This window comes from Podarcis liolepis, assembly GCF_965112155.1.
Source record: "Podarcis liolepis genome assembly, chromosome: 5".
In the NCBI taxonomy this organism is placed as follows: Eukaryota; Metazoa; Chordata; class Lepidosauria; order Squamata; family Lacertidae; genus Podarcis; species Podarcis liolepis.
Genome location: NC_139556.1, coordinates 92,083,899 through 92,107,262, shown reverse-complemented (window position 1 = coordinate 92,107,262; position 23,364 = coordinate 92,083,899). Strand labels below are relative to the sequence as shown.

Here is a 23,364-nt window from a genome sequence, read left to right as displayed (position 1 = left end):
GCTTTGGGAGCCATCCTACACACAAGATGCCAGCATAAAGAGAGCCGGTGTTGTTAAGCCACAATAAAGTTACACCTGATCTGTCCTCCATTCAGCAGCAGCGCTGCTGCAGCTGCTCTCCCTAAACCTAGCAGTGGGAAAGCAAGCCTTTAAAATAAAATGTCCTTGCTGGGTTTCCAGGCCATGCGATGGAGCTGAATGAGGATCCAGCCTAACTTCCACCTCTCTCTGCTATGTCCACAGATCAGCTGCCTGAGCCAGGATGAACATGCCCTGGGTGTTCTCTTGTAGGGTCCATGGCATGGGGCACTCATACTGCTCCAACCCTCTTCGATGAGACAGCATGGCTCCCTTCCATCCCTGATTCCTAGGTCTCCCTTCCCTTCTCTATGTTTGCTGTTTTACACATGGGTTAGTTAGGGTCCCAGGGAGTGCACTGCTGCATGCCAGCCCCACAAGGAAGCTACACAATGCAGCTGCAGGGCTCAGCTCATCCCAGATCCCTCCTGCAACTGAGCCCAGGAACCCTTGTTAGTTTTATGGCAAGAACAACTTCCAGGCTCAGCTTCCCACCTCCTTCTATCTGGCCCAGGGGAGGTGATATTCCCTCTCCTTTTCAAAAATCTCGACTCTTTCCCCTCCCTCCAGTTCCCAAGCTTAGCCCTGCTGCTGCTAGTGGCACTTATTTATCTAATCCCCGCCCTTATACCAATTAGACTCTGTTTGCCTGGTGTTTCTCATTTCCCCCTTTTCTCCATATTTGGTAGGTGAGCCGTCCTACTTTGCACTGTCTTAGCTGTAACTATGCTGCTGGTCTGATTTGAATTCTGATTGCTTAACCAACCTTTTAAAATTCTGTAACAATCCGCATATTAATCAATGTTTTGGCTTTGCAATAATACTGTACCTTCTTTGATTCAAAGCTCTGTTATGTTGACTGAGTACTAATTACTCCACAAACTAGTGTATAATGTAATCTCTCCATGGTATACCATGACTCTGAGCAAAAGATCTCATTACGTTTGCTGGCTGAGTAGACAGGCATACTACACATGCCTGCATCCTTGCATGTAACTTGTGGTTGAGGACTGACAGTAACACAGGGAATCCTGCAGCCAATATGGGTGGGAAGAACTGTGCATATCTCAATAGTTTTTATTCCTACAAGAAATGAATTAGTGGATTGCAGCGCTGGACTTTTGCGGTGTGCTACCAACTTGTCACTGAATGGGGAGCACAGGGGAAGTTTTCCAAGAGTCACTTCACACGCTATGGGAAGCTACCTTATACTGGATCAAACCATTGGTCTATCTAGCTCAGAATTTTCTATGCTGTCTGGCAGCATCACTTTAGGGTTCCAGGCAGAAGATATTCCCAGACAGACCTACCTGGACATGCTGAGGATTGAACCTGAGGAATTTTGCATAACAAGCAGATGCTCTACTACTGAGCCAGTGTGGTGTAGTGGTTAAGAGTGGTAGATTCGTAATCTGGGGAACCGGGATTGCATCTCCGCTCCTCCACATGCAGCTGCTGGGTGACCTTGGGCTAGTCACACTTCTCTGAAGTCCCTCAGCCCCACTCACCTCACAGAGTGTTTGTTGTGGGGGAGGAAGGGAAAGGAGAATGTTAACCGCTTTGAGACTCCTTAAAGGTAAAGGTAAAGGTATCCCTGCCCGTACGGACCAGTCGGATATCAAAACCAAACTCTTCTTCTATACGCTTTCCCTCACAACACAAAGTGAACCTTTGCAGCTAAGTGTACATTTATATTCCCTATGTGGGTAGATGACGTGAGAGAGCAGAGGTTGGTAGATAGTGACATCCTAAGACTTTCTAGTTAAGTTCAGGACAGAAGCAAGATATGAATCCAGGATTTTCTGATTCATAGCTTAGTCATTTAGGTGATATGTTAAATGAGTTTTTGCTATGTGGCTTGCAAAGTCTGGTACAAGCATCTTACCCAGGGAGACCCTTGCATGGCTCCATAAAATAGGTTGGAGATGCCATCAAAACAATGGACTGTGAGAAACTAAATCCTTTGAACGGAAGGATGGAGGGCAAGTTCACATAGTTGCATGCTCAACGCTTGGTGATTACAACTTCAAGCGATGACTTGCACCTGTGAAATGATCAAACGTCATAAGCAGAACATTTGTGTTCCCTGACTTATGATCCAAGCAGTTTCAATGGATGCATAATACCAGCTGTAAACTTTTGATTCTTCTTCTTCCCCTATGTGACCTCTCACCATCTCTATGATGATTTAAACCCAGATATCCCTAGCCCAATCCAATTACACCACATTGTACAAAACTAGGTACTTGCAGAATGGTATTTCTCCAGAAGTAGTACTATAACGGAAGGACAAGCTCTGTCATTTGATGCCAACGATCTAGTGTTTATTCCTTACTTCAATCAACACTTAATTTGAATGGAAGGTTATTAAAGGTCAGCTCCAGACCTTGTTTTCAGTTCCAGGACTCAGCCCTGGGATATATTAAGAGAGAAGAGAGCACACTTGAACACATGAAGAGTGACATTCCTTCATCACTACTCCCAATTCAGCACAATGCTTCTACAGCTTCCAAGTTCAATAACATATAGACAAGCTTGAGTAATGGTTCATGTTAAAATATAAGTACTATGTTCCTCTGAGCAATTACCATAAACATTAGCACTCCCTATGTACCTGCCTGAAATTCACTATATACATCTCTGCCATTCATCACTCTGTCATCACAGCCACTCTGGTGGGCAAATTATGCCAAAATTGGTGAAAGAGGAAAACCCGCATTCCATTCTCCGCTTTCTCTGCCATCTCAAGACTCAAGTGTCCCTCACTGGGAAATTCTTCATTATTCCAAAAATATTCACAATGCTCAGATCACCACCACCATTTTACATAGACTATCAAGACAACACATCAGTCTGAATAAAGGAGCTGCACAAGGACGTAGTGCGCAGGCCATTTTTACAAATGATGTTTCAGTTGGTATTGGCACAACTTTTCCTATCTTCCAGACTTTGGCGTAGAACCTAGATTTGGCTAGAATTTATAGTCAACGTAAAACCTCCCCGTGCAAAAGCTTCTTAGCATCATTTGTGAAAATGTGCACTCTCCCGTGGAGCAGCGTAGAGGCTCTCAATGGTCCTGAAGAGGGATGTCCAATTTTCGGGAGATATTTTTAAAAGCTAGCATAGGCTCAAGGGATAGAAAGAGGGAGGAAGCAGGGGAGGGAGAGAGAGATATTTACCAGTGTTTGGAAGGGCCAGGCAAGTTGGGTCTTCTTGGTGATCTCCCCCTTTCCTTGGTTGCGCCTTCCTTGAGTGGAATATGTTCTGGCATCGGAGCAAGGCTGGGAATGGGTTCCCACCAGAGTCCATTGAAGGACCACCCGTATCACCCAGGAAAGCCAGTTCCCAAATGGGCATGCTCTCTCCTCCACTCTAGAAGCTGATAATGCTGCCTCTCAAATGAGTGAACCCGGACCCACGTGCCAGTCTTCAGCTAGGCAGCGCAGCATGCAGCAACTGCATGGCTCACAGGATGACCTTGCCTCTTGATTGGTCTTCAGAAGATTTTCACATTGGGTCAGTTGCCAAGCAAAACCATCTAAACCCAGCAGTTTAACATGCCAGATCAATCTCAAGAGACCCCCCCCCGCCATAGCTGTTGTCGTGCGTAGCAGAGACAGCAGTGCATATCGACTTTCAGACCAGGGGGCTCATTGGGGACGGGGAGTTAAGGAAGTTTCTATACTGACACCAAAGTTAGTGGAGGGGAAAATGCAGAGAAAGGAGTCCATCTCCCCTAAGTTCAGAATATATATTAAAGGGGGTGGGGAGGAAATATGAACGTTTGTTTTCTGTAACAAACACAAATGTGATGCCACACTTTATAGATCAGGCTGAAAGGAGAGAAATTTACAGAATCAGTATATCAAACAAAAGATGCTTCGTGGCTAACCACAAAGGCTAACCAACTTGTTTCGGTGTGGAATTTGTAGGCAACAAACAACTTTGTCAGATGCCTGAAGTAGACAGAAATGATAGGTTGAGGTACAGTGACGGATAAACAAAACCTGCAAACAGAGTTTTCCCCCACCTTAGAAGTTTGCTAAACGGGCAACTGGTTTCTCTTCTATTAGTACTCACACTCAAATCTCATTAACACAGGCGCATGTAGAACATAGTCTAAGCATTTGGCTTCTCAGTGCTCAACTTTCCCTAACTTCCACTGCCGCTTTTAGACTGCTGTAAACTTGGCAAAGGTCAGAAGAAGAAATGAGTTTAGTGGGCCTCTCAATCTTTCGCTCTGAGCTAGAGGCCAAGGCTTCACCTGAAACCAACTTCTCTGCCTTTCTAGATGACCTTGGGGCAAAACACAAAAGTATTCCGTACTTCAGTTGATTTTCCATGTCAAATAAACCACTCACCCCTGAAATGTTTCAATATCCTCACATGGCAAAAAAAGAAAGAAAGTCACAGCTAAGACACAGTGAAATTGGTGACATTTCTTGTTGATGCCTGTGCACCACACAACCAGTCTCCAGGGCAGGGGGGTTCAGAGCAAGTATTAAATTAACTTTTGCTAGCCAGGAGAAATTGCATGCTACTCAAAGATAGCCTACAACCCCAACCTTGCTCACAAGGGAGTAAGTGACTCACTTCCAGGCATGCGTTGGATTAGGCTGTGAGTGCCACTGAATACAAGGGAAATTACTTCTGAGTAAACCTGCTTAGGGTGGGATGTTGCTTATCACATCAAAGCACTGCTGACCCTACATGAGAGTTAAGTGCTGGTAAGTATATATTTGAAAAACACTGTCATCAAGTGAAAAGAAAACAAGCAAGTCTTTGAAAAAGTCTGGAAGCAAAAACTTAGGATATTATCAAACTTGGGAGACCAAACATATTTGCCAGTATATTCTAAGTTCATGTCCCCTTAGCCAGAAGGCAAATAAGAAACGCCTTAGATGATGAACTGTAATGTCATAGGCTGAACTTGCAGTCTTTCTCTAAAAGCAGGTATAATATATCATTTAAAAGAAAACAACAGGGAATTAGTGATCAGCTTTCGGCTACTGCTAGGAATTTTATTGTGCTTTCCCTTGGTGTGCAGTAAAGGTTCCACATTTCCTGACGGATTTTCAACATTCTAATGCTGTTTTTAACTATCACCAATTCCAACCTTCCTCTTACCCAAATTTGCAGACCAAGATGATAAAAACCAGACTACTTTATTCTACCAGCAATAAGCCTCACAATGCCCATCACGGAAACATTATTCCTCCTAATCTGGTTAGCTTTTCGTTTTCAGATCATAAATGCTACAGGCAGCTCATTTCAGGGAGTATTATACATGTCACAAAAGCACTTCAAAATAGTTGCCTTGAAGAAGGGTCCTTGATTTGAATCCTTAACTAACACTCTAGTTGCCTTTCCTACCAGATCTTCCCATCCTAGAAATCTATATTGTAAAACACGCCTAATAATGGAAGGTCAGTATCGTTGAATAACATCCCATTCCTAGAAGGCATTCAATTTATCATATATATATGTATGCACATACACACAAAATACACACACTGATACATTTCACTGTGCCCTGATGTATTAAGAAATCTTTAATTGATAACGTTACCTTAGCAACGGTGGTCCAGCTGTTCCAAATATGGAGATTTCAGTTGACTCTGACACACACAGTCATTTCCCTCCCTTCAATCTACATACTTTTGTAGTTGTCACCTTTGCTGAGAAACCAAGCGATTTCCATGTGGGATCCTTCCCTGAGCCTTCAGTTCTAGCGGTTAGAATGATTTTGTGCTTTTCTCAACATTCCGATGAGGCTTCCTTGAACAATTTGTTTCTCAACCGGGAAAGCGGGTGGGTGGGGAGAATGGCAAAGCAAGGGAGGGGGGAAATAAAATAAAATAAAGTTCAAGATTGTTCTTGAAAGGAGCTACGCCAATCCATTTGTAAGGGGGTGGGGGCTGGGGTGGGGAGAGAGAAACTATCTCGATGCTGAAAAAGGTCTATAAAAGCCAAGCTTCTTTCAGCCAAACTTTGTTTGACGGGGCTCCCAGTCTATTGCCACATTTCTTAAAACACCACCCTGCTGTGTTTACATCCCTCCTACTGCCCGAGCCCTTCACACGCTTCATAGACATGATGGGAACCCCCTCTGGCAGGCAAGGGATGTCGGGGCTGGTGTTGTGGTGAAGCCAAGTCCCTCTGTCCCTTGCCAAACTTGTCACTTCACCTGCCAGTTGGTGAAACTGTGTCCGAGTCAGGCACCGAGAGGAGCGTTTCACTGCCAGGATTTCAAGCAGCGGCGACCGGCACCTTCCGAAAGGCTGGCGAGAACTCCCGATGCTGAATACAGATGAGGGTCTTTTCTCAGGATTTTAAAGGAACCCGGTGGCGCCATTCTCTCTCCAGCCGTGGAAAAGTGCACGAAGAAAGGGCAGGGTCCTTATTCGCAGGAGCGCCGAGGGTGCAGAACGACGACGAGACCAACGCATCTCTGGGGCTCCCCGGACTCTCTGCCTTGGTCTTCCCTCCTGGGTGGGTTTTCAGCTGTTTCTCCTACCAGCTCCATAAGGACCACTTTGCCCTTGAATGGTCTCCTGTCTTTTGTTCTCTCCCCGAGCCAAACAGCGACCCGGAGAAATCCCCCTTCACTCCGCCGTAATCTGTTCCTCGATTCCGCCAGCTAACGCCTTCTCACGGCAAGACAAGCGAGAGGAGCTATCCTTGGTGCTGATGGTGGGAGGGGAAACTCGTCTCTCTCAGACTTGGCACCGTATTTCCTCCTCTCGTTTAAAATGTTATGGTCTCGTGAATTAAAGAAGATACCAGCCAGTCTCTCTGATTCATCTAGGAGTCTCCTTGGTAACTAGCGGTTCCTCTCCAATGATTACACACACACACACACACACACACACACACACACACACACACACAGAGACCGGGCCCGATTTAAAGATAAAATACAGTGAGAATGAAGGATGATTGTAGCCTAGGTACATTTTACCTAAAGATCCAGCATGTCTGTTGGCTGTGTAAATTCATTGCGCGGAGGAGGGTGAGTCAGGGAAACACCCATTTCCTGATCTGTAATTTGGTTGGGAAAGCCTACATGTTTTTTTTTTGAAGGGGGGGGGACTGTGTGGGGAGGGGAGATGAACTACCAACTTACTGTTATCAAATGCTACAGTATTTGGGCCCTCTGCTTGCCATTTTGCTATAAGATGAGAAAGGGCGGTGCTGTTGCGGGTGTTTCACCGTCTGTAGTAACGAGACATTTTGATTTGGGTCTTGAGCAAGACAGACGGCAGGCTGCAAAGGTTGGAGTGGATGGCGGTGTCCCCGGGGAATAACAACTGGGTTAGGAGGTGCTGCTTAGTAACCCGCTTCCTGGGCAATTAGCGCACCAGCTGACCCCTCTCTTTGTGTGCCTAATCACAGCCTCTTCAATGTTTCCCTCCAGACTGCAAGCTTGCTTTTGTTAAAGGCTGACATTGCCTGGGAGAAGACATGTTGTCATATAAAAGCTGGTTCAAAGTGAGGTTAACAGCTCTCTGGTTTCAAGTAGGCCATGGCACCTGCAATCCACGCCTTTAGGAGAGAGAGACAGAGAGACAGAGAATGCAGATATAGTCTTGGTGGCATTCCTGTACCTTTAAGAGCTGTGCAGGAGAGGGAAGGTGAGGCAGTGTGGCATTGTCATTAGGAAGAGAGAAGCGGAATGCTCTGAACTTCTCTACACTATATCAATTTACTAGCTGTGCATCCATCCCATAGCCCAAAGGCCCTTCCCTCTCTCCCACCATCTCCTTACTCCTGAACATGGCTCCTGGGTTTTATTTTTAAGGGGATAAGAGGTTCCAAAGACAGTTTAATGGAATTTCATTAATTTATTTACTCGAAACATTTCTTTTTAAAGGCTGCTTCCCCCTCCCCATGCCTTTTGCTGCAAGTGTCACTTAAGAAAACAAGAAGAGCATCCCTTTTGGAGCACAATGCAAAAATAAGATGAGAGAGAGAGAGGGAATGAACCAGCCCCCTCACCCACAAAGCATGCAGTCCCCCAAAAATATGTTGGAAAAACAACAAAGTTATGCATCCACTTATGAAAATAAGTGTAGGGTGTATCATCTATATCTATCTATATCTATCATCTACCTATCTACCATCTATCTATCTATCTATCTATCTATCTATCTATCTATCTATCATCTACCTATCTATCATCTATCTCTATCATCTATCTATCTATCTATCTATCTATCTATCTATCTATCATCTATCTATCATCATCATCATCATCTATCATCTATCTATCTATCTATCTGTCTATCTATCTATCTATCTATCTATCTATCTATCTATCTATCTAGTAAAAACAATACTGAGCTGGATGTCCCAGTGGTCTGACTTGGTGTAACTCAGATTCCTACATTCCTGTGTTCCTAAGGAGAGACGTGGGGGAAAGTAAAAGTGTAAGATAATTTAGGAAAGAATTGAAGTGACTGGATGACCATGCCAGCGTCTCTGTCAGTCATAGCTCAGCTGGGGTAGTGATAGGCAACTGCACCCTCCATCTGAATGCTAACTTTTACTTTTTCCAATAGGAATGAGTGACAGACAGCTTCTCATTTATTTATTTTGAGTATGGAATATGTGGCCCTCCAGATGTTTCTGAACTACAATACCCATCATCCCTGACATGTACTTAAAGACATGTACTCAAGGAAACCATGGTGTGTGTGTGTGTGTGTGTGTGTGATGAGCTAAATCTGCCCCATGTAATTACAGGTTGCCCCCCTTTCAACTGGGTCCCAGATGAAAGCTGAGATAAACACAATGAGGTTCACACCAGCCACTATTTACATATCTCCACGGGTTCTATTTCTTGGCCAGCGTGATGGAATTTTGGAAGAGTTTGATGGAATGCTACAATCTAATATAAATACTGATAGACAGTTCATTAGCATATCTATGTTTGTTCAGGACACAGCTGCAGGACTGCTGACAGGAACTGCACAGCATGGTTCCCAGTCTGTGTCTGGACCCCATTAAAGATGCTGGCTTTGACCTTGGAAAGCCCTTCATGGCTTGGGACCAGAGCAGTGGCATCTGAACAAAACCCTCTCTGCAAGCCCAGCATGGCTGACTGGGGACCGGAACTCAAGTCTCTTCTATGAGGCGACAACCACATACCTAATGCAGCATTCTAGCTCTTGAATCCACCAGCCCTTCTGTTTATTAGATTTAAATAAATATACATCTTGTAGAGCTTTTAATGAAGGTGCCCCCCCCCCAATCTTGTGAAGAAAGGAGGCTAACAGCTCAATTCATGGTGTGAAGCTTGGCTTTTCCTGGCTTTGGATACAGAACAGAAGGAAAAGCTGTTTTAATTTATTTTTTATCTCCTTTGGCACACATTAGATAGGGCTGTCACATCTGCATTGCCTGCTGTGGCAAGAGGTCCAGCAAGATTCCCATGTCACATAACCTTGGATGCTGACAGCACCGCCAATTAACTGTGTCTGTGCAGATTTTAATCTACAATTACATCTTTATTTGAGCAATCCCAAATAATTTGCAGATTATTTGGCAGATTAATCTGCCAATGCTTTCAGCTTGTGGCACTAATTTTAAGCATTATAATGGGCCATGATAAAGAGACTTAGTGGTTTTTAATAATCTTTAATATCTACAGCCTTGTTGCTTGGGTGGGGGTGGGGGGGGGGCTCGGGTCTTTGCCACAGAATGTATGGCTCAGTGATTTAGACCTGGCACAATCATGAACCTTATGCTGGTGAGGAGATGAGCTCCGAGCCCCCACAATCCCTCAGATTTAGGCACAGCGGGAGTCTGTTATATGGCAGGACACATATTTTCAAAGCTGAAGGCTCCAGGTACAATTTTAGGTGGCCGGGTTCAAAGAGATCCTCGCAGGAGACCTGGGATAATTCTTGCTACTCAGAACAAGGCAGCATTGGTCTACACCAGGGTGATCAACATGGTAACCTTCAGGTGTAAGTTATTTATTAATTTACTTATAAGTCTTCTTATACGCCTATCGCCACAAGGTCCCCATATGGGATACAAGAATGCAACATACAGTGATACATGTAAGTAAAGCAGCAAATCTGTTCCAGCTAGTGCAGAAGTATGGATTCAACAAAAGAGATGGTTCTCCCAAAACAAGAAGAAGAAGAAGAGTTTGGATTTGATATCCCGCCTTTCACTCCCCTTCAGGAGTCTCAAAGCGGCTAACATTCTCCTTTCCCTTCCTCCCCCACAACAAACACTCTGTGAGGTGAGTGGGGCTGAGAGACTTCAAGGAAGTGTGACTGGCCCAAGGTCACCCAGCAGCTGCATGTGGAGGAGCGGAGACGCGAACCCGGTTCCCCAGATTAGGAGTCTACCGCTCTTAACCACTACACCACACTGGCTCCATAACCATCAAAGGTCAGGGTAAAGAGGTCTATCCTCAGCATCTATGGCAGAAGATGTACCATGAAGATGCTAGACACACCTCTGTGAGGAGGGTATTCCACAATTTCAGCAAAGGGAGACAGAAGTTGTTGGACTCCCAACTCTCACTAGCCCCTTCAAGTACAGATAATGATCAGGGATAGAGGGAGTTGTAGTCCAAAAACCTCTGGAGGGTCCACATTGGCTACCCCTGGTCTGGAATGGTGGCCAAGCCATCAGACACAGAATAAATCAACTTCTTCATGTGTTCACAGCAGCTTGTCTTCCCTTTAGTGATGACATTTAACTAGCTAACCTTTATTGTCAGATTCCTTCTTCACGACTCTTGCACCTGTCTGCATCGGACTGACCTTTCCTTATTGTTACGCAGAGGAAGACTTTGGCACATGCTAAATGGCAGCTTGAGAGATGTAAAATGAACTTGCCCCCCGGCAGCCGGGATGCTGTACTGTTCTTATGGGGTGTCTGAGCCCACTCAGCAAACTGCTGACTCCCTCCCCACCCACCGTATGTATCAGGCTCCTTATCCTTTGGTTTCCATATCTATATAGACATAGATAGAAGGTTTAGAGCAGAAATTAGGAAATTGCAGTCATACTGTAACAAACATAATAGACAAGGGTGGACTAGGTCTTAAGCTAGGTTCTTGCGGTTGCACTGCAATGGGGATTGCACCATCAAATGCATTTTTCTTGATTCTTTTTCAGCATTTGTCCCATGCTTTTTTTTGTGTGAAAATAGGTTGGTTTTTTTAAAAGGTTTTGAAAAATGCAGGAAAGATAAAATGATAAAAATATTTTTTTTTAGAAAACCCCAAAACCAAACGAACATAATTTTGCAGGTTTACATATCTTAAGAAGGCACTTTGTTTCAAAATGGCATTCAGAGATATGTAGCAAATATAATCAATGAAATAACAATAGAAATAAAAACTGGGGTGGGGGGAGCGAGGGAAGGGAAAGAGAGTACTGTCAGGTGCATAATTACACAATTCTCAAGATAATAAAGAATAAAAGCAAAAACAAAAACTCACATTACAAACCCATACAACAATGTGTACTGAGAGTGTGTGGCGCGGGGGTAGAGATACAGCCATATACTTTTAAAAACTGGGTGTGCACTCAAATTGTGAGAGTCGTCTTTTACATACTGAATAAAATCGTTCCATAGTGCAAAAAAAAATAATAAAAAAAAATGTGTGTCTTTTTGTCCTCTTGCTACTCTTGGCTTATAAATGAGTTTTTCTAGTAAGGCTATTTCTCACACCTTGCTATATACCATGCTGGAAGGATGGCCCCCGATAGATCTTCCCAGTGTGTAGCGATAGTAGTTCATGCATCATGTTTTTCTAATATTCAAGGCATCGGATAATAATGGTACATGAGTATAGCAATAAAAACAACAAAATATCAGTGAAACTCTAGCACAAGCTATAATGAAACGAGAAAGCCAGTAGCTGAATAAATATCAGCTGGAGCTCAGTAAAATGTGCTGGGATGAAAGTCTTCACTACCAAGAGGCAGCAGCCTTCAGATGCCCTCCAGATGTTTTGGACTACAACTCCCATCAGCCATCTGATTGACAGTGATGGGAGTAAGGCAAACCAGCCTTGGCAAGCCATTCAAGGGTTCCACCTGCCTCAGATACCTATCCCTTGTATTTCTAATGTGGAAATGATGACACACAAAATGAGGCCCCAGAAGAAGATTGGCCAGTGATACCCATACGCACAACCTGATTATCATTTTCTCAAATGATTGTCTCCTATAGTTTGCACTCAAAGTTGTCTTTCACCAGTTGCTTCTAGAGCCTTGTCCATGGTACTGAACCAGGAGCAGAAGGAAGCTTTGCTCTGCAATTGACAGTATCAGAGGGAAGTCCTTTTGTGCAATGTTTCGCCTTTACTTCAGGTATCAGCCTGGGGTAAGGGAACCTCCTTACCAGTTTTTAGCCTACTGCTGATGAGAATTTTTGCTCTTATTTGGGGCTGGTTTCCATAAATGAGGAACAGGTGTTGAGGAGTAGCAGTGGGACTCTAATCCCCCCCCCAAATGATTAGAGTCAGGGATGGATAGTGTTTGACATCCAGGAGGTGGAACCTCTTACAGATATTCCTCATTATGTACCATAATGAGAGCCAGTGTGGTGTAGTGGTTAAGAGCAGTGGACTCGTAATCTGGGGAACCGGGTTCGAGTCTCCGCTCCCCCACGGGCAGCTGCTGGGTGACCTTGGGCTAGTCACACTTCTCTGAAGTCTCTCAGCCTCACTCACCTCACAGAGTGTTTGTTGTGGGGGAGGAAGGGAAAGGAGAATGTTAACCGCTTTGAGACTCCTTAGGGTAGTGATAAAGTGGGATATCAAATCCAAACTCCTCCTCCTCCTCCTCCTTCCAGGAATACTTATATGTGTTTGATGCCCGCTTAGAGCATTGCTTTCTCTAGCGTATGTGCCCAGAAGTGGCTTGAAGGTGTACAACTTATGAAAGGTGAAAGATGTCAGACATGGATCTAGCTGAACAGAAAGATGTTGCACATCCCGCTGAGAAGCATTTAATGGGTTCTTCTGAACACAAAGAGTGCTAAATCCCGAAGCACCTGAAAGTTTGTGGGTGCCAAAGGCACACCGTTTTGTGTTATGCCACCCCCCCCCCACAGCAGCCATGTTTTTTTGTAAATAGCAACCACAGCACAAAATTCCAAATGAGCCCACTTGGCCAAAAATATTGGCAACCCTTGTATTAGGGTTTGTATTGTATTGTATTACAGAGCACAGATCTATGAACGGCTACTGGTCATGACGTCTGCCTGGCACCTCTGTGTACAGAGTCCATGTGCCAAACCTTGGGTACTGGTATCTGTGGCAATCAGTTTTGGGAGATGGTTGCCACCCTGTCCTGCTTGTCTACATTTTTTGAGCCTGGCTTTCAGAGTTACCAAATCCCTCTCCCTTTCTCCATGCACTCCCCTCCCCCCTTTAATAACCACCACAATGCGACTCAGATTGAGTTTTGAAATGAGAACATTTAAAAAAAATAATCAAAAAGGAAGACTGTTATTGCTCACATTTGGCTCCAAGCAGACAATGACATTGATTTATTAATATGGGGGAGGGGCAGTAAGGATATTCAAACCTTCCTCTGTTCCCACTGCACCCCTGGGGGAGAAAGTGTTGCGATTCTTTTAAAAATGAGTTTATGTGCAATTTCGTCCCACTCTTCCGGCTTCTCTCAGCCAAGTGTTGCTATTTTGGGAAAGCAGCAAAAGGTGGCAGTGGCTATTTATACATCCCATGGTTGTTTTCATCCCAGCTGTCACCCATGTGGCATACAATCCCATGCGTGATGCTGGGATTGCTTCAAAGTTAAAAAGGGGACATTTGGTCATGCTTGGACCATAGCTCAATGACAGAGTATCTGCCTTGCACACCAAAGGTCCTACGTTCCATCCCTGGCATCTCCAGCTTGTGCTGGGAAGGCCACTTCCGCCTTAAGGAGGAGGTGGTGTTGCGGGCTCTCACGACCCCCCCCCCCCAATCTGGTTGGTCTGGGGGTGTGGCCTGCTCGATAAAGGCAGGACACAGCTGGGAGATCTCTCTTTTCTGGCTTCCAGCTGCTCCGGTTTTCCCACCCTCCCACCTTTTAAGGTTTTCATCTCTTTTGACCTTGTTATGGACTTCGGTTGGCTGCTGTTGAGGGGCCTGGTAGGAATTTTCCCACTTGGCAAATTGGCACCAGCCACTTGGTTTTCGCCTAGGTAAAGGTAAAGGGACCCCTGACCATTAGGTCCAGTCATGGCCGACTCTGGGGTTGCGGCGCTCATCTCTCTTTATTGGCTAAGGGAGCCAGCGGACAGCTTCCAGGTCATGTGGCCAGCATGACTAAGCCGCTTCTGGCGAATCAGAGCAGTGCACGGAAACGCCGTTTACCTTCCCACTGGAGCGATACCTACTTATCTACTTGCACTTTGACGTGCTTTCGAACTGCTAGGTTGGCAGGAGCAGGGACTGAGCAATGGGAGCTCACCCCGTTGTAGGGATTCGAACCGCTGACCTTCTGATTGGCAAGTCCTAGGCTCTGTGGTTTAACCCACAGCGCCACCTGTGTCCCCTGGTTTTCATCTACCTTGTAGCAAATTGTCACAACTCTTACAGTTTGGCGGTTAGGCATTGGAATATTTCTGGAGAAGAGAAGAGGGGAGGTTGCGCCATCACCTGCCCCGCATATTGAAGGGTAGCCCGGTAAAGGATTCTTGGGGGCATGGCCCTGTCCGAAGCCTAGGGAGGTTAGGGCCTAAGGCACGACCCCTATCGGTGACCCCTGGGGGAGCTCCTAGTTGACGTGCATCAGCAGGACTCCCCCTACTGGTGGTTAACCCTCCCCAAACTCCCTGCAGACAGGCTGGAGTCAGATATAGTGGGTTAGATCCAATGCCTAAGCCAATACCGCTCATCATCTGTAACTAATAAAGTTGTGGCCTTTTTTAGCCCATTAACCTTAAATATTTGAGTCATGTGTCTTTATTCTACCAAGGGGGGTGGGGTGGGTTGGGACCTTGCCACGCAATGTCATCTATATGAAACTTTGGACAGCCACTTCCCACCTTTGGTCTTAAGCTTCTGGGTCTAACATAAGCTGAGTCTCAACAGCATCACTTTCACCGTGTGAAATCTAAGGAAGCAACTGCCATTTGGAGCAGACAATATTGAGCTACATGGAACAATGGTCTAATTCAGTATAAGGCAGCTTCTTGTGTTCCTTTGCTTCACTTCCACTGTTATCTGTAGGTTCTTCCTGGATGCTCATTAAAATCCACAGTCAGTTTTCTCTTTCCTCAGATTTCCCCTCCTGCCTAGTCTTCATCCTGAGATAAACCTTCAATGAAGTTAGCGAGGGCAAAGGAAGAGTGGGTTTTTTTATGAATTGGACCTCCTGAAGGGCAAGTTTCATGACTGCAGAAAAGTCAGCCTCCCCCGCAAGCTGCCGGTAGTGTATACAGGGAAATGTTTCATTCACTTTAGGAGAGGGGGAAAAAACCCACAATGCTTATTTTTAGCTCATTCCCATAAGGAAAGCCATGCTTAATGTGATAATCAGTGCATCTGAAGTACTGCAAAATTGCCATGAGGTAACAGGGGTGATAATCGCTACAGCAAGAGAGTCCATGAGTGGTACTGAGATTGCATGGAAAATATTTGTAGATTGGGCTATAAATAGGGGCAGATAGATTGCAGCCTTCTTTGCTGTAACTAAGGCAAGGGCAGGCCCAGTCATTGGACAGATGGGACCTTTGTCCCAAGTGAAGGGTGCAGAACTTCGGAGTTAGCCTGGCTGTTGCCTCTTATTTTCAAACAGTCTAGTGGTGATTGATGGGTTGTTGCTTGCAGTGGTACAGCAAACATTATTGTTCACAACCCTCAGCCCCTCTACGCAGCACAATGACATATAAACAATGAAAATGAAAGTTAAATAAACTATTTGCACGTAAGAAATGATCACATTCCCATGATGAGTGGATAAGCATCCGCACAGATTGTTTCCCTACCAACATAGGACTTCTGTTGGACAAGACACAGCACCCATGGAATAAATGCACACAGTCATTCAGTAAAGCCCATCTCTTCAGTAAAGGATGCTCACTAAAGAGGCTATTTGAAGATCACATTAATGTAAGCATCTTCAGTATCACCCTCATCTATGATATAGCACAGGGCTGGGGAACCTGTGGCCTCAGTGTTAGACTACAACTCCCATCATCCTTGACCAATGGCCATGCTGGCTGGAGCTGATGGGAGTTGGAGTTTCACAACATCTGGAAGGCTACTGGTTCACCATGCCTGATATAGCAGTTCATCCTCTGGGGCTGTATGCTGAAAATGTGCAGTGCTGATGCAGGAAAGTCCTGCTGACATGTACTATTATTGGTAGTAATTTCTAGACTACTGATATAAACCAGGCTCTTTATCTGAGAACTAAGTGAGAGACGCAGGCTGTGCCCTCTGGCTTCGATTCCAAGCAAGGTGAGAGACCCAAAGAAAAGGGAATGGCAAAGTTGCGAGAGCTGACAGAAAGAGGAAAGGTGAGTTTTTAATCAGATGTTTAAACACAAGGGATGCAGCTCCAAGCGACAGCAATTCCCTGCTCACCATCCTGTAGCAAAATGGAACTCAGTAACCTGGAGCTGAGCTTTCAGTGTGGCTGCTCCTGTTCTGTGGAATAGCATTCCTGTCAAGATATGACAGGCTCCCGCTATCTGCACCTTTCAGAAGCAATTGAAGACATTCTTCTTCCAATAAGCTTTCCCAGCTAAATGATTAGGTTGCTGCCAGTAGTGTCTACTTTGTACTGGTGTGTGTGTGTGTGTGTGTGTGTGTGTGTGTGTGTTTGTGTGTGTGCATTTGCTGTTATTTTCTGTACCATTTACTCCCTAGTAAGTGTGTTTAGGTTTGCAGCCTTAATGTTGTGTGTATAGTCATGTCTGTTGTACACACACACACACACACACACACACACACACACACACACACTGCTAGAGTTTAGTTCGGCCATTTAATGAACTCGCACTTTCTAAAATATGCATCGTGTGATGGCATAAATTAAGTTCAAGCGTATTGCAATCTTCATTCATTTCGCTCTGGGAAATTACAAAAGTCAAAGGACTCAAGCTTGAACTCGAGATGATACATTATAGAATGAATCGTCTGCCATGTTCACATTCATAACAAAATTGCTTACATTATGAAGCAATTATCACAGCATCAAACGCCAATAACATTTCACAGGCACGCAAGTGCCTCAGGTCCTCCATCTGCTGCAATGGACCTTTTATTTGTACCTGCCTGCTTAATAACTTCAACATTTAGAATACCCTTTCGGAGTTTTTGCAGGCTTTTGCTTGTGACCTTTGTAAGAAAACAAACAACAATCGTAAACACAGAGGGCCCATCGACCAGGCTGTCTCCATGACACTTGCATACTCTCCCAACATCTGACAAAGGAAAATAAGTCTATAGTGGAGATGGGGAAACCTTTTTTTCCAATTGAGGGCCACATTCCCTTGGGGGTAATCTTTCAGGGGCCACAAGCCAGTAATGGGAAGAGCCAGAGCTAATGGTGAATGGAGGCTCACCTTCTCATTCTCTGCCTCCCTCTTCCCACAGTTCCCAGTGCATCTCCCTATCACTTATTTCTAAAAAAAAAGTCCAGTGCTGTTATTTTGGGTGTCTTTTTTGTTTGCCACATTCATAAATTAATTTGCATTGGAAACTCAGAAAATCAGGATTCCGCAGAACACTGAATGTGTGATATCTACTTCCCAGGGCCTTGAGTCAATAGAGCCTACTTGAAAGTATTACAGGAACAGTCACTCTCATTCTTTCAGTATTCGGCTTTTGTCCTCAGGCAGTTTGGTGAAGAAGGAGCACATCATGGTTTCCTCCACTGCTGCAAGTCCATCAATCCTTCCGCCCCCTCCAGCTGAGGCAGTATATTTCTTCCCCGAATAATGAACACTCTCAAAGATTGTTTCTGTTGCTTCATGGTTAGGTTGGAGTTATCAGAAGGCGATGAATCAAACAGGCAGCCTGTAGCTCAGGTTCTCATTCCCCCTCTTCCTTGCTATACACAATAGCACAACCAACAATAACACAGTTAACTGTGTATGTTGTGTTCACTGAAACAGTGATGACCAAAACCTGTCTCCTTCCCCACTGATCTCAGTGAACTCTAGCTAAATAGACTGGACCCACTCTGTTTGGTTTAACTTAATCTGTTTTCTTTTGAATATTCCAGCATTTTGATGCCACTTTTTATTTTATTTTTTGCCAACAAGTGGTGCACAAAGCATTGCTTTTTGCTCACAGAAGTTTCTGCCTCTTACAGAGGCAGATATAAAAATGCAGGCAGTGTTTCAAAAGGTTTTGAAAGGACTAGGCAGATTAAAAAAAACCCCCACCAAGATCTCTTGCAGAAGTCTCCCTTCATTAATAAACACGGCAGCTTTATAAATCCCTGTTCATAATCAATTATTACAAAACAATGGGGTGCAATCAAATAGATTGCTCTTAATGCATCATTTACCAGATCTTTGAAAAGCGTTAGAAACTTTGGCTGGTTCTGAATGCGGTGTTGACAATGTTGCTGATGGGGACCCTGTACAGTTGTTGTATGTCATTGATACTGAAAGATCCATAATGCTTATCAGGAAGTTGGTTAAGAACGTAGGAACAGTTGTGCTGGATCAGAACACAGGCCCACCTAGTCCAACATTCTCGTCCCACAGTGGCCAACTAGATGTCTCCATGGAAGTCCACAAGCAAGCTATGAGTGCAAAAAGGTTGAGGTTAGTGTCTCCTACTGTTATTCCCCAGCAGCTAGTACTCAGAGGCATATTGCCAATGTTAGTAGAGGCAATAGATAGCTGTCATGATTAGTGGTCATTCTTGTGTTAGAAAGCCCTAAGTGGTCAGAGGGTGAAAGAGGAGAGTGCAAAATATGGTCTGAAGTGCAACATCAAAAAAACTAAGATCATGGCCACTGGTCACATCACCTCCTGACAAATAGAAGGGGAAGAAACGGAGGCAGTGAGAGATTTTCTTTCTTGGGTTCAATCACTGCAGATGGTGACAGCAGCCACGAAATTAAAAGATGCCTGCTTCTTGGAAGAAAAGCAATGACAAACCTAGACAGCATCTTAAAAAGCAGAGACATCACCTTGCCGACAAAGGTCCGTATAGTTAAAGCTATGGTTTTCCCAGTAGTGATGTATGGAAGTGAGAGCTGGACCATAAAGAAGGCTGATCGCCGAGGAATTGATGCTTTTGAATTATGGTGCTCAAGGAGACTCTTGAGAGTCCCATGGACTGCAAGAAGATTAAACCTATCCATTCTGAAGGAAATCAGCCCTGAGTGCTCACTGGAAGGACAGATCGTGAAGCTGAGGCTCCAATACTTTGGCCACCTCATGAGAAGAGAAGACTCCCTGGAAAAGACCCTGATGTTGGGAAAGATGGAGGGCACAAGGAGAAGGGGACAATAGAGGATGAGATGGTTGGACGGTGTTCTCGAAGCTACCAGCATGAGTTTGACCAAACTGTGGGAGGCAGTGGAAGACAGGAGTGCCTGGCGTGCTCTGGTCCATGGGGTCACAAAGAGTCGGACATGACTAAACGACTAAACAACAATAAGTGGTCAGAAACCAGGAGATCTGAAAGGCAATCTTTTCTCATAGGAGGCTGTCTATTCACTTGGGTCACTAGCTGATGCCCTCTAGCATCTTCTGCAGATGGTATAAGGAAGATGTAACAGATGGATGATCTGTTCAGAGCTCTCCTATTCCACATTTTCTTTGGCTCTTAGACTTGCTAAAAATTTCTTATTCTTCTTTTCGAGCCTCATATTAACCAGATGTGTTTTAGAAACAACTTACTATATTATTTCCCCTTTTCAGTTTCTGTTGTTCTCCCCCATTTGTTGTAACCTCGCTAGAAAAAATCTTGCTAGAAAACAAGCTTTGCAGAATGGAATGAAGCAGTGGAACCGGAAACGAAATCTTGCAGCATGGAGTGTACCTCTTCAGGTTTCAAGCCAGCCACTCCACCTTTTAGGACACTCCATTTCAACTTTTCCATTTTTGCCCTTACCAGCCAGCCAGCTATGCCATCTTGCAAGATACTCTGTTCTGATGCTCCTTTGCCCCCAATAGTCAGGCAGCATTCCACATCCACTGAGCATGCTCAGCCCTTAATAATTCCCCATTCTTGTTTACTTTCTCAAGGTTCTCCCCCAGTTCAGCAAACCTGGGGATTTCTCTGAGCATGCTGATGCCTCTCTTTTGTCCATGGATGACACAATTTCTCCTGCAGAATTAATTCACTATTAGCATTTAAGAATTGGATTCAATGTCCTGGCCAGGAAGGGCATTGCATTACATAGAAAAAGTCCAGAAATAGACTGGAAAGAGAAGCTGCTGAATTGCAACTCATTACCAAACTTAAAACCATGGAGAGACCTGGTCTGAACAAAGACATTGGATTCTTATCTCATTATACATGACTAAGCCATTCTCACCCCTTCTCCTTCTCACCCCTTGCCTTTTTCTGTAAGACCTATTGCAGTCATTAAGAGTCGTCAACAGGCTCATCTCAGCTATCTGCCAATCTCCCATTCCCACCACCCTTCTGAGTAATACCCCTCCCCACCTTCTCACTATATAGAAGGGTCTGGCAACTTCTGTTTCAGTGTATCTGAAGAAGTGTGCATGCACACGAAAGCTCATACCAAGAACTAACTTAGTTGGTCTTTAAGGTGCTACTAGAAGGAATTTTTTTATTATAGAAAAAGTCTGTTCATTTTGGCTCTGCAATGGTCATTAATAGCTGGTCCTACAGCATGCAATTTTTCCATCAAATAACGACGCTTGCTTATGGATGATACATGCTGATATCTATTGCCTCAGGCAAAAAAAGTTTTATTCAAAGTATTCCCCTCTGTTGTCTCGCATAGATTGTCCATTCTATTTAGCTGCTCTCTGCATGAAATATTTAAAAAGAAAGCCAATGCCTAATTACTAAAATGGAAAATTCATTTGATGCTACATTAACTTCAGCCTCATTTCCCCTCCCTCACAAATACAGAAATCATTGCTATTATTTACATGGCAACGTAATTGTGCAGCTCCATGGTTATTTGCCTTTGACAAAACACGCCTGTGCTTTAACATCAGGGGTGGAGAACCACAGGCTCGGGGGCCAAATTTGTCCTCCCCATGTCACACTCCTTCTTTGCAAGCCATGTCCCTCCTTTTCACAAGACTTTTTGCCTAGCTGAAATGTGTTCCTGGCCACCTTTTGTTTACAAGCATCAACCTTCTTAGCTCAGTTGGGAGAGCATGAGACTCTTATTCTGAAGGTTGCGAGTTTGAGCCCCATGTTGGGCAAAAGATTCCTGCATTGCAAGAGGTTGGGCTTAGATGACTCTGGTGGTCCCTTCTAACTCTACAATTCTATGATTTGATGGAGGATACTGTACAAAGGTAGGGACGCGGGTGGTGCTGTGGGTTAAACCACAGAGCCTAGGACTTGCCGATCAGAAGGTCGGTGGTTCGAATCCCCACAACGGGGTGAGCTCCCTTTGCTCAGTCCCTGCTCCTGCCAACCTAGCAGTTTGAAAGCACGTCAAAGTGCAAGTAGATAAATAGGTACCACTCCGGCGGAAAGGTAAACGGCGTTTCCATGCGCTGCTCTGGTTCTCCAGAAGTGGCTTAGTCATGCTGGCCACATGACCTGGAAGCTGCACGCCGGCTCCCTCTGCCAATAAAGCAAGATGAACGCTGCAACCCCAGAGTCGGTCACGACTGGACCTAATGGTCAGGGGTCCCTTTACCTTTACCTACTGTACAAAGGTAGACTTTATATTCATTGCTCCACCCTCTTTTGCCTCTGGCCCCGCCCACCACTGCCACATGGCCCTTGGGAAGTTGACCAGAACAGAATGTGGCCCCCAGGCTGAAATAAAAAGTTTCCCACCCCTTATATATAGCAGAAAACCTTAGCCAAATCTTGGTGAGGCATAAGCTCCAGGTTTCACTGCATACTTGCAACAACACTTTCAAGCTCTCTGGGGATTTTAAAATCTCTGAAAGTTATCTACTGAGCTTCATAAACCATGAACATTTGAGCGGTGAGGATAATATGCATTATTTGTATACGGTTTAATTTACTTGCAGATTTCTAAGACAGAGTAAGGAGACATTGATATGAAGCTGAGAATATAATTTGCATCTGATTTTGACCTTTTTGTGTTCAAAACTGTAGAAACTAGAACCGTGAAATAAGAGGTATGGATTTACCACCTACTGCCCCACCCCCCAACCTGGCAAAATAGAACACCTAAGTAGAAAATTATTGCCTCTGCTTCTTAATATGAGTGTTTTGTTTTTTTAATAAAAAAATATTCTACTTAACATTCACCTAAACATTAGGAAGAACTTCCTGACAGTAAGAGCTGTTCGACAGTGGAATTTGCTGCCAAGGAGTGTGGTGGAGTCTCCTTCTTTGGAGGTCTTTAAGCAGAGGCTTGACAACCATATGTCAGGAGTGCTCTGATGGTGTTTCCTGCTTGGCAGGGGGTTGGACTCGATGGCCCTTGTGGTCTCTTCCAACTCTATGATTCTATTATTCCCCCCACCATAGTAGAAATAAAATACATTGCACATTTGCTTCATTTTTATCCCTTCTCTCCACCAAAGAGCTCTAATTGCCCCTCCTATTCCCCCCCTCACAACATTCCTGTGAGGTAGGCTAGTCTGAGACATCATTATAGCATCACACCTTCCTTGATTGTTTGAGCCTGACTGCAATGTGTCCCTGAATTCTGACAATGCCTATTGTTTGTCTAGATAGTGGATAGAGACATGCAGGTGAGTCTGTGTAGAGCTTTGCCTATTCCACGAAGTCAACGTTTATATTGTGGCCCCACCAACTTTTTATCTGGCCCCTCCCACTGCTGGCATGTGGCTCCTTTGGGCTGAAAAAGTTCCCCCATCTCTGCTCTGGAGCAACGGAGAACATTTTCCACTACACCTTACTGTCACTTACAGCGTGTCCATAGGAAATTATTTGCTACTTAGTACAGTGGTACCTCAGGTTAAGAACTTAATTTGTTCCGGAGGTCCATTCTTAACCTGAAACTGTTCTTAACCTGAGGTACCACTTTAACTAATGGGGCCTCCTGCTGCTGCTGTGCCGCCGCCGCCCGATTTCTGTTCTCATCCTGAAGCAAAGTTCTTAACCCGAGGTACTATTTCTGGGTTAGCGGAGTCTGTAACCTGAAGTGTCTGCAACCTGAAGCGTCTGTA

At 44.6% G+C, this 23,364-nt stretch overlaps 1 protein-coding gene and 1 long non-coding RNA gene across 7 annotated transcripts in view; one reads left to right on the top strand and one right to left on the bottom strand.

The window, feature by feature from the left end:
- Positions 1 to 23,364, bottom strand: part of KCNMB2 (potassium calcium-activated channel subfamily M regulatory beta subunit 2) — a 307,790-nt gene that overhangs the window by 92,640 nt on the left and 191,786 nt on the right. The window contains exon 1 of one of the 6 annotated variants that reach the window (XM_083504571.1): positions 5,648 to 7,044. The exons of 4 other annotated variants lie outside the window; for them this stretch is intronic. Coding sequence is in view for 1 of the 2 variants with exons in the window: in XM_083504568.1 (XP_083360694.1) it covers positions 3,258 to 3,349 (92 nt within the window). In the remaining variant the exon portion in view is untranslated. Of the gene's footprint in view, positions 1 to 3,257; positions 3,534 to 5,647; positions 7,045 to 23,364 lie in introns of those variants that run through there. One more of the 6 variants, XM_083504568.1, reaches the window with a different exon arrangement.
- The window catches only part of LOC310707552, a 345,072-nt gene that overhangs the window by 310,749 nt on the left and 10,959 nt on the right, over positions 1 to 23,364 (top strand). The gene's annotated exons all lie outside the window — the stretch shown is intronic.